This window comes from Lemur catta, chromosome 1 (genome assembly GCF_020740605.2).
Source record: "Lemur catta isolate mLemCat1 chromosome 1, mLemCat1.pri, whole genome shotgun sequence".
In the NCBI taxonomy this organism is placed as follows: Eukaryota; Metazoa; Chordata; class Mammalia; order Primates; family Lemuridae; genus Lemur; species Lemur catta.
The window spans coordinates 115154413-115165462 of record NC_059128.1 but is presented as its reverse complement, the minus strand read 5'-3'; the positions used below and the strand labels follow the sequence as shown (position 1 = coordinate 115165462).

General features: G+C 44.4%; 1 protein-coding gene and 1 long non-coding RNA gene across 3 annotated transcripts in view; one reads left to right on the top strand and one right to left on the bottom strand.

The window, feature by feature from the left end:
* Window positions 1–685: 685 nt before the first annotated feature.
* On the bottom strand, window positions 686–2049 carry LOC123636886. The gene is made up of 3 exons (XR_006734695.1): window positions 1867–2049; window positions 1004–1171; window positions 686–849 (listed from the first exon to the last, which is right to left on the bottom strand). It is a non-coding gene; the product is annotated as an uncharacterized LOC123636886 (long non-coding RNA).
* A 262-nt stretch (window positions 2050–2311) lies between these two features.
* Window positions 2312–11050, top strand: part of AKAP8L (A-kinase anchoring protein 8 like) — a 31914-nt gene continuing 23175 nt past the window's right edge. For both annotated transcript variants that reach the window (XM_045549536.1, XM_045549530.1), the window contains exons 1-2: window positions 2312–2404; window positions 8618–8692. In XM_045549536.1, coding sequence (XP_045405492.1) covers window positions 2392–2404; window positions 8618–8692 — 88 coding nt within the window. In that variant the 5' untranslated portion in view covers window positions 2312–2391. The remainder of the gene's footprint in view (window positions 2405–8617; window positions 8693–11050) is intronic.

The window sequence follows — 11050 nt, the reverse complement described above, 5'->3', positions numbered from 1 at the left end:
GTGCTTCCTCTTACAACTTTTTGTAAATCAGTTTTGAAAACACAAAAGTGAGCCAGGCATGGTGGCTCACACCTGTAATCCCAGTACTTTGGGAGGTCAAGGTGGAAGAGTCACTTGAGGCCAGGAGTTTGAAGCCAGCTTGGATAACAGAGCGAGACTCATTTTCTACCAAAAAAAAAAAAAGTTTTAAAAAAATAGACAAGTGTAGTGGTGCGCACCCATAGTCCTAGCTACTTGAGCACAGCCCTTCTCTGCTTAACCCATTCTACGGTCTTGTCTCAGGCAATGTGGTTTCAGCCTTTGAGCAGCTCACTCTTGTCTGTGAGGGCATCAGAGGTTCACAAAATCATGAATCGGTGAAATGATGGTTGCGGCAAGTGCCATGAAGGAACCTACAGGACACAGGAGAGGTGTCCTGCAGCCCTGACTTAGTTTGGAGGACAGGACCCTATCCCTCAGGGTGACAGGGAGATGAACCCCAAAGCCAGAATGCACACCAATCTGAGATCTGTGTGATTCACATATGGAATTCCTCACTGAATGCATCATAAATGCCTTTGTTCCATATAGCAGCAAGTTCTGTGTAATCCCCATTTGGGGGAGAGTGTTATTAATATATCATTTTTTCATGGAGAATTCCAACTATAGAATAATACAGCAAATAGTAAAATGAACTCTTGTTTATTCCTCAATTATCAGCTCATGACCAATATCTTCAGCTCTTCAGTTGCAACTTCTCCCCTTTCCTGTCCGAATTAGGTGAAGCGTGTCCCGGTCATCCAATCAATATCTGAATATTTCAGTATGTTTCTTTGAAGAATATGGACTTTAAAAATGCCACTATTATACCTGAAGAAATTGACATCATTAATATCAAAAAGTCAGCAATAGCACACTTTAAAAAAACTGTAAAACATAAAAAAGGTACAAGTCATAATTTATGAGTTTTCTCAAACATGCACACTAAGTACCATTTTCAGTATCTGCTGCTCTGTCAAGTTACCTTTTTGAAACTATGAGCTGTCCCTGATGGTGGTTTCCTCACATCCAGGGAGGGTGCTGAGGACAAGGCTGGGGCCAGGCTGCTCTATTGCACAATCTCTGAAGTCCAGAATGAACCAAGAGGGTTTTAGAAGCGAAGTTCCAGTTTTCACGCATAAGTGTCAAGGACCTTGAGCAAATCATGGATTCCAAGCCTCAGTATTCTTATCTTTTTTTTTTTTTTTTTTTTTGAGACAGAGTGTCACTTTGTTGCCCGGGCTAGAGTGAGTGCCGTGGCATCAGCCTAGCTCACAGCAACCTCAAACTCCTGGGCTTAAGCGATCCTACTGCCTCAGCCTCCCTAGTAGCTGGGACTACAGGCATGAGCCACCATGCCCGGCTAATTTTTTTGTATATATATTTTTTAGTTGGCCAGATAATTTCTTTCTATTTTTAGTAGAGACGGGGTCTCACTCTTGCTCAGGCTGGTCTCGAACTCCTGACCTCGAGCGATCCACCCGCCTCGGCCTCCCAGAGCTAGGATTACAGGCGTGAGCCACCGCGCCCGGCCTTTAAATGGGGATTTAATAAAAAAAAGAAGCTCACAGGTTTGGGGGAACATTTGAATGATACACGATACAAACAGAATTATTACATATAAAATATAAACATGCCATGTAAATATACAAATATATTTACTTATGTTCTGATGCTGTGAACACAAAAAAAGAAAAAAAAATGTTTACTGTTATGTTGCCATTAATAACAAAACATAGCATTTAGTGCACCTGGCACCAAACTGGTTTCTTTACATACATTTTCTCATGTCATGCCAGCATCTTGTTTGGCTCTTAGTTTTAATTTTCACATTCCAGCATGGCTTACCCCCGTGCTCATTTTGAAGCTGAGGGCCAGAGAAGTTGAGAAAATTGGCCCAAGTTTGTACACCACCTCGGTGGCAGCGCTGGGACCCAAGCCGTGCCGTGCGTGCGCTGCAGACCCGGCTCCCTCTGGCGGGTCTCCAGGGCACATGCTTGCCTCCGGCTCGGCCACGCTTGGGCCTCTGGCTTGCCGTAGTGCACAGCTCTGCCCCTTCGAACTCCACAGGACTCCGCCTCTCTGCCGGTTCCTGTTGGCCAATCACTGCGGGCTTGTGATAAATGGAAGGCGGGGACAAGGCGGGGCTCTTGCGAGATTGACAGAAGCTTCAGCCACTCCTATGAAGAGATGCTGAGATAGACAGTGAGTCAGTCCAATAGGTGTGAACCCCGAGGCGGGCGCAAGCCAATGCGGTCGGGAGGCGGGGCTCTGTATGTGTATAGAAGTTGCCCAGAGGCTTGTAGGCTTTATCTCGGCGTCGGGTGCGCAGGGCCGTTTTCTGTGTCCTCAGACGTAGTGTTCGCCACCGCCATGAGCTACACAGGTGGGTTCTGCAGGGTAGGAGTGGGGCTCCGGGTCGGGGGTGCGACAGGGACTTGCCGGTGCCGCGCTGGTCTTACCCACACCTGCCCCGGGTCCCCGTCACTGCTCTCTCTGCGGTCACAAAATGGCGCCGCAGGCCCGTCGCCTCAGGGTCGCTCCCCTCTTGCCTCGGCGCCTCAATTCTCTGTGCTGGCATCCTGGCGTCCCGGCTCCTGGCCGCCCGGGGTCTTGGCTTCTGTCATCTGAGTCCGCGGGCCCCGGGCCTCGGTGCCTGAGGACCTTGCTCCCACCACCTCCGTCCCTGGCCCATGGTCGTCAGACCTCGATGCCTCAGGTCGTTCTTTCTCAGGCCTTAGCCCTTCAGAGCATGCAGCAGGCTCGGGCGCCGTCGCCATTGCCGCGCCCTCCCCCGCGCAGTTGCTCTGCAAAACGCTGCAGCTGCCCCCAGCCCGCATCCCACCCACCCTCCTTTGCCTGCCCCAGAGCTGGGAGAGGCGCCAAGCCCCGGGGAGATAAATAAATATTTGAAAGGTTTGGTCTGAGCTTGAGCTTTGGCGAGGAATGGCTAGCTTCCACGTCAATTCGCTCAACATCTGTCGAATTTACCGTGTCAGATGCTGAATAGGCATGGGAATACTGACAGGAATTCCTCAAGCAGTTTATAGGCGAGCACAGATCTTAATAGGCAAATAAACATGTAGAGGATATATTCTGGGCTGGTCAGTGCCATGAGGAGGTTGCTCCCTTATAGGGAGTGGTTCGAGACCTGTGTAAAGAAGTGACATTTGAGCGGAGACTTAAATGGAGTGAGGGCGTAAAGGTATGTGGCCCAGGGAGCTGTTGCTGTAGGCCGGGGGGCAGGAGCTGCCTGGCTTGTTAGATCGGCTTCCGGTGGGATTTGAGCAAAAAAGGAAGAGTGGGTGATAAGATTAGAGAGATCACCACCCCCACCGGCCTCCACCGGGGATATGCTTGGGAGAGATTGTAAATCATTGCTGGGTGAATTGCCAAGGCCTCCTGGGTTTGCCTTGGCAGTGACCAATGAGGTTTCTCATCCAGGAGCTGTAGACTAGGCCTCTCTCTTTGATGGGAGTATTGCAGGTTTGAGCATGTGCCGTTGCTGGGTAACCTGCATTCTACTCAGAATGTTCAGGATTGAGAATGGAACCTGAGTCTCAGGGACTCCTTTGTGGGCTGCTTTAGGTTGGCCTAGGCAAGAAAGTAGTGCCAGTCCTGACTCTGGCTCCCAGGTCAGGAACTTGCCAAGAACCCCAGTTTTTCTAGCAGTCATTTCCCAGCCCAGTGGTTCTCAACCACGGGTGATTCTGCCTCCAAAGGGCATTTGGCAATGTCTGGAGTCATTTCTGGTTGTCACATCTGGGGGTAGGGGTGCTGCTGGCATCTAGTGGATAGAAATCAGGGATGCTGCTCAATATCCTACAGTGCATGGAATTCTTTATGGTGCCACAAAAGATTATCTGGCCCCAAACATCAGCAGTGCCAAGGTTGGGCAGCTCTGCCTGAACCTTTTTGTAGCTTTCCTAGTTCAGGAGAAAAGATACTAGGGTTGTTGTTGACATCTCTGGAATTGGTATGTAATTCTCTTCACCATGTCTTTCCAAAAACTAGAAAGTAGTTTTAAGGTTTTTAGGGGCAGGACTGCTGGAGAAACCAGAAGATGAATGGTTGGGTGCTGTGGGGTAGCTTAATAATGGAGCATTTGTTTTTATAGATGAGGAAACTGAGTTAAAGAGGTCACTGATGGCCCAGGCTGAATTTCAACTCTAGATCTTGTAGGTTGCAATTCTGGGTTTGAGATAGCCAAGCTAATGAGGTAATGATTTTTTTCCTCCTTGATCTTGAGACACTGAAAACACAGTAGCTTTATAATGGGAATCTTAACCTTTTAAGAAGCCAACCACTGAAGTCAAAGGTATTTTAAGTCACATTTCAGACAAGTATTAGCTTTAAGGATAAGGATAAGCCTTGAAGCAAATGTTACCATTATAATTAAACATAAAAGGTGATTGATGTAATATATGTTTTTGTTAACTCGTCCAACTTTTGAACCTAGTTACTTTATTTATACTTGGGAAAGGAAACTCCTCTAATACTGAGAGGGAAGATTGGAGCAATGGAAAAATAGACAAAAAATCCACAATTAAGCCTTCAAACGTCTGAAATCCTACCAATCTTTTAATAGAAATATTTATTATCTCAGTTTCTTTGTGTTAAGGACGGACATGTGGTTTAGCTGTGTGCTTTGGGCTTGGGATATCTCATAAGGTTACATTTAGGGTATCTGTCTGGATTATAGTCATCTGAAGGGCTTGACTGGGGCTGGAGGTCCCACCTCCAAGGTGACTTAAACTCCTATGCTGGCAGATTAATGCTGGCTGTTAGTTCTTTGCCAGGTGGATCTCTCCATAGGGCTGCTGGAGGGTTCTTACAACATGGCTGGTTTCCCCCAGACTGATTCAAGAAAGAGCAAGTCTCGAAGTCACACTCAGTAATTTCTTCCATCCACGTACTAACCAGGCCCGACCCTGCTTAACTTCCAAGATAAACACTCAGTCATTTCCGTAAATTTTTTTTTTTTTTTTTTTTTTTTTAAAGTAGAGGTGGAGGTAGGGGCAGTTCTTGCTCTTGCTCAGGCTGGTCTGGAATGCCCGACCTCAAGTGATCACCTTGGCCTCCCAGACTACTAGGATTACAGGCATGAGCCACCGTGCCCAGACCATTTCTGTAAATCTTACTGGTTATGCTGGCCACTTCTATTAGTTTGGGAGGGGGCTACATACTGTCAGGAGGTGAGAGTCATTGGAGGCCATCTTGGAGGATAGTCACCACCCTACCCTTGGCTCACATAGCGGAGGTTGGAGGCAACCTAACCTAGTTCCAGTTGTCCTCCAATTTTTTCCACTCTATATCATTCCTTCAAAGAATATACTTTTTAAAAAAGAAAAAGAATAAAATTGAGAAACATTTGTGTTTTTGAACAAAACTGACAAGATAGGTTGGCTAAGAGCAAGGGGCAGTGCTGCCAAATTAGAAATCCATCATCTGACCCTTACCTTTTTAGAGCCAAATAGGGCATATTTTATTTTTTTAACCCAGAGCTGGTCAGGCCAGTGAATTGAACCAAGAAGAGAGAACTTTATGAACCAGATCAGAATTTATTCATATTAGGAGCCACAACTGGCTACGAAGGGCCTGCTCTGGAGATAGTATCGTGGAACAGGATGTTAACGTGGGAGGACAGAATTAGAGCAGAGGTTGCCGTTGAGCTGTGAAGGTTGGGTGGATTGCCTTTCTTTCCTCCCAGAGAAGACCCAGGGCCCCTGTCGCCGAACAGATGTAGGTCTTTTGCTCTGTGGGTTGCTTATCGTGTTCCTGTTAGGGTGTGGTGGGTTCGTACTTGTAGTATTTACAACCCACGTTATCTAAAGTCTGGGGCCATTTTGCTGGTGGCCCTATTGCTGAACAAACAGGTTTCCAGAAGGTAGTTGAGCAAACAGTGGAGAAGGCAGGGGTCAGGTACTTTGTACCTTCCCTCTAGGTTAACTCTCCAAAATACTTTCAGTGTTTCTTGTGGACAGTTTTAATCATCAATGTTTGGAGTTTAGGTATCTCAGGAAGATCCCTGATTCCTACCCTCTTTAATTAGGAACCCCTGATTTAAAAAACTGGATCTGTGTGCTTTGGGTTTTGTCCATCCTTTACTTCCCTCCTCTGGGAAGTAAAGATGATGTTTGGTCCTCAGCTCCTTGTTTGAAACCCTGGGAGCTGGGTGTGTTTTGGAATTCCAGCTTGAGAAGTCACACTGGGGTCTGGGGCGGCACCCTATATTTAATTAAATACATTAATTCTGCACTGAGTGGGACACGGAAAGACTGTAAATGTCTTCACAGGTCAGTTTGGCCCCAGAATGAGTTTTGGCACCACATTTGTGGAGAACACTTGGTTTTCAGACCTTTTGGACCTGGAGGAATTGCAGGGTAAGGGATCTTGCCCAGTCCCTCTTACTGGCTGTGGTGACGATGAAATGTGATCCTGCAGAAAAAAAACGTCTCAGCCCCCTGTGGGGAAAGCACTTACTCAGTGTTGGCTGCTGTTGGTGTGATCGCAAGGGATAAAATGGAGAGTCTGTCAACAAATATGAGAATATCTACCCTGGGGGAAGTCACTTTTGTGGGCTTTTGTTGTAAACAAGCTATTAGAGGCACAGGCTTTAATTTTCAGGTCAAGAGTTGGCTCTAATGGGAACAAGCAAATATTACCTCTTATGGTATCTGTCATAATTTCAGTGTTAAGAGTAAATCATTTAGGCCGGGCGCGGTGGCTCACGCCTGTAATCCTAGCTCTGGGAGGCCGAGGCGGGTGGATCGCTCGAGGTCAGGAGTTCGAGACCAGCCTGAGCAAGAGTGAGACCCCGTCTCTACCAAAAATAGAAAGAAATTATCTGGCCAACTAAAAATATATATATACAAAAAAAAATTAGCCGGGCATGGTGGCTCATGCCTGTAGTCCCAGCTACTCGGGAGGCTGAGGCAGTAGGATCGCTTAAGCCCAGGAGTCTGAGGTTGCTGTGAGCTAGGCTGATGCCACGGCACTCACTCTAGCCTGGGCAACAAAGTGAGACTCTGTCTCAAAAAAAAAAAAAAAAAAAAGAGTAAATCATTTAAAAATGTTTCTTTTTTTTACTTTCCACCATACAACTGAGGATAAAAATATATATTTTAAAATGTAGTTTTAAAGCAAGTGTCAGTATTAATCATAGTCTGTAGAAGCAGTAGTTTCTTTCTTTTTCTTTTTTTTTTTTTTGAGACAGAGTCTCTCTTTGTCACCTGGGCTAGAGTGCCATGGCATCCGTCTAGCTCACAGCAACCTCAAACTCCTGGGCTCAAGTGATCCTCCCACCTCAGCCTCCCAAGCAGGTGGAACTATAGTCGTGCTTCAGCACGTCTGGCTAATTTTGTTTGTTTGTTTCTTAGGTGGCTAATTTTTAAATTTTTTGTAAAAACGAGGTTTCACTATGTTACTCAGTCTGGTCTTGAACTCCTGGGCTCAAGTGATCCTCCCGCTTCAGCCTCTAAGTAGCTGGTACTACAGGTGTGCACCACCACGCTCGGCCTATTTTTCTGTTTTTTCGTAGAGACAGGGTCTGGCTCTTGCTCAGACTGGTCTGGAACTCCTGAGCTCAAGCAATCCTCCCACTTTGGCCTCCCAGAGTGCTAGGATTACAGGCGTGAGCCACTGTGCTCAGCCAGGAGCAGTAGTTTCTGATAAAGTTTCAAGTTTTCCTGATTTGGTACTAATTCCTTTTATTTGAGAAATAGTTTGAGAGTTGAGAAGATAGAGAATTTTATATACATAATAATACATAATTTATATACATAATTTTATTTACATAATACTATTTCCATATGAACATGCCAACCTCAATTAGTTACACTTAAGAAATAATTATTATACACAATTTTTTTTTTTAAAGAGACAGTCTCACTCTCTCTCAAGCCAGAGTATAGTGGTGTGATTATAGCTCACTGCAGCCTCCAACTCCTGGTCTCAAGTGATCCTCTTGCCTTAGCCTCCAGAGTGGCTGGGACTACAGGCACATACCACTAAGCCTGACTAATTTTTTTTATTTTTTGTAGGGATGGGGTCTCAGTAAGTTGTCCAGGCCTGAACTCCTGGTCTAACGTGATCCTCTTGCCTCAGCCTCCCAAAGTGCTGGGATTACAGGCATGAGCCATAGCACCCAGCTATATATACTTTTTTTAATGGGAAAACTAAAATATAAAGCAGTTTCTATAATATTTCAGATTTGGGGCAGGGAGAGAGGGGGTATTATTTACTTTAACATCATTTCAAATCTAACCCCTGTCCTTGTTTCAATCCATTTAGTGATATGATAATAAGCATTTTCCTCATTTAACTGAATGATAATTTGAGTACTCAGTTATCAAAATGGGTTACTGGCTTAAATGTTTAAAACCTTTTATCCAGTCCCCCTCGTATAGCAAGTTAAACATAGCTTGCCTTTCCATTGGTTAGTAATGTTTTGGAGGTCTAATTAAAGTGTGGAATCTAGAGGTTTTGGTGGCTCTCCACTGACGGAAGGACCTGCCAGTAAGTCTGTACTGAAGGGTACTCTTAGATCATTTTTCTGTTGCTTGTTTGAGGTAATTAACCGCACTGTGTGTATGTTTAGGCTTTGTCCAGGGATCTGAAACCACTTTGCAGTCGACATACTCAGAAGCCAGTGCTCAGCCCACCTGTGATTATGGTAAGTGTGGGACCCTGATGGGAGCTGGGGTATTCTCCAGAGCAGTCCCTTGTCTTCTTAGCTGCCTTTGGCTTTGCTGTCACCTGTCTTGCTTTCTAAACCTAAACTTGTATAAAATGATACGTATGGGATGGTGTGCCATTTGAATAGTTAGTGCTTCCCTTTGGGGCAATTATGAGAAAGATATCTGTGTTACTGAGCAAGCTAGACTGTAAACGATTGCTTCCTTTGACACTTTAACATTTTGTAGAAGTACCTGTGGTCTTTGATAAAAGATCTGGCTTCAGAAAATCACCTTGAGGAACCAGGAAGGACAGTGGCTAATCAAAGTCCAAAAGATTGGTCCAGGAGAAACTGAGCTATTAACTTAGCCCCCTAGCCCCAGGGTAGCGCAAGTTCTGCTGTGGAAGGGAAGCTGGGTGTGTGAATCTAGCAGGCTTTTAGAAATCTGGTCAGGCTACATCAAGCTAGCAGGCGCCATACCCACAAGGGTTGAGTGAAAATCTCTGATTGGTTACTCAAGTGTGGACACAAATGCTTAACTCCCTTAATTCAGAAGAAGTCACCAATAGGATTCACAGATGCTCTTTCGTTGGTGTGCTGTGGCAGCCTGGAACTGCCAACAGAGCTGGTCTTTTGGGCATCTGGGACCCTAGGGGTGTCTGTTGAGAAGGAGCCCTCTTTGGAATTAATAAGGATAATATCTTGGTTATTGAGATGGGTAATTTGTTTTATTACCAAGATCTGGGGAAAGACTGAGCCTACACAGCTGACATTCAGGAGTCACTGAATAAATGGACTTAAGAAAACTCTCCAAGGATTAGCAGCTAGTTTCAAGGGGAGAGGGGCACTTAAAATGTTTCGAAATTGGGTAAGGAGGTGTTAGGCCTTTCCTAAGTAAGGAGAAGCTTGGTTTGCTTGGCTTCAATATCCTGCGCTCCCTCTTATCCCTTTAACCAAATGTCATTTGTACATCTTTTTGAATTCTTTTCCCCTGGGTTACATATTCTGGATACAAGCCTTTTTGTGCTGTAAGTCTGTGGCTTGTCTATTCATTCTCTTGTCAGTGTCTTTGTTTTTCTTTTTTTACTTTTTTGTTTGTTTGTTTTTTTGTTTTTTTATACTTTTCTCAGGCCAGAAGTTGTCAATGTCTTGGAAGACACAAGTTCTTATTTTGGTGAAGCCCAATTCATCAATCTTTTCTTTAATGGATCATGATTTTGCTGTTTTGTCTAGGAAATCTGTACCTACCTCAAGGTCACAAAGATTTTCTTCTAAATTTTCTTTTAGGTATTTTAGTTTTAGGTTTTATATTAAGTCTGTGATCCATTTTAAGTTAAGTTTCCTACAAGCTGTATATTACAGGTCAAGATTTCTTCTCTCTCTTTTTTTTTTTTTGGCATATAAATATACAATTGTTCCAACACCATTTGTTGAAAAGACTATTTTTTCTGTATTGAATTGCCTTTGTACATTTGTTGAAGATTAATTGACTGTATGTTGTGGTTCTATTTCCAGACTCTAATTCTGTTCCATTGATCTGTACATTAACTTTCTTCAGTAACAGTCTTGATTACTAGATAGTAAGTCTTGAAATCAGCTAATGTGAGTCTTTCAGGTTTGTTCTTTTTCCAAAATTGTCTTGGATATTATAGTTCCTTTGCTTTTTTAGAATCAGTTTATCAATTTTTGTAAAAATTCCTGCTGAGATTTTGAGTGCGAAAGCCTTAAGTCTATAGATTCTTTTAAATCTATAGATTAGTTTGAGAGAATTGACATCTTAATCATATATGTATGTGGTCTTCAATGGTAAGGTCTTCACAATATTAAGTCTTATGGGCCAGGCGTGGTGGCTCACGCCTGTAATCCTAGCACTCTGGGAGGCCAAGGCAGGCGGATTGTTTGAGCTCAGGAGTTCGAGACCAGCCTGAGCAAGAGTGAGACCCCGTCTCTACTAAAAATAGAAAGAAATTATATGGACAGCTAAAAATATATATATGGAAAAATTAGCCGGGCATGGTGGCACATGCCTATAGTCCCAGCTACTCGGGAGGCTGAGGCAGGAGGATGGCTTGAGCCCAGGAGTTTGAAGTTGCTGTGAGCTAGGCTGACGCCACGGGACTCTAGCCCCGGCAACAGAGCGAATTCTGTCTCAAAAAAAAAAAAAGTCTTATGATCCATGACCACATTATGTCACTCTGCTTATGTAGGTTTTTTATTTCCTTCATTAATGTTATAGTTTTCAGCACACAGATCCCACACATATTTTGTTAGATTTATACCTCAGGGCCAGGCATGGTGGCTCATACCTGTAATCCCAACACTTTAGGAGGCCTAGGTGGGAAGGTCGCTTGAGGC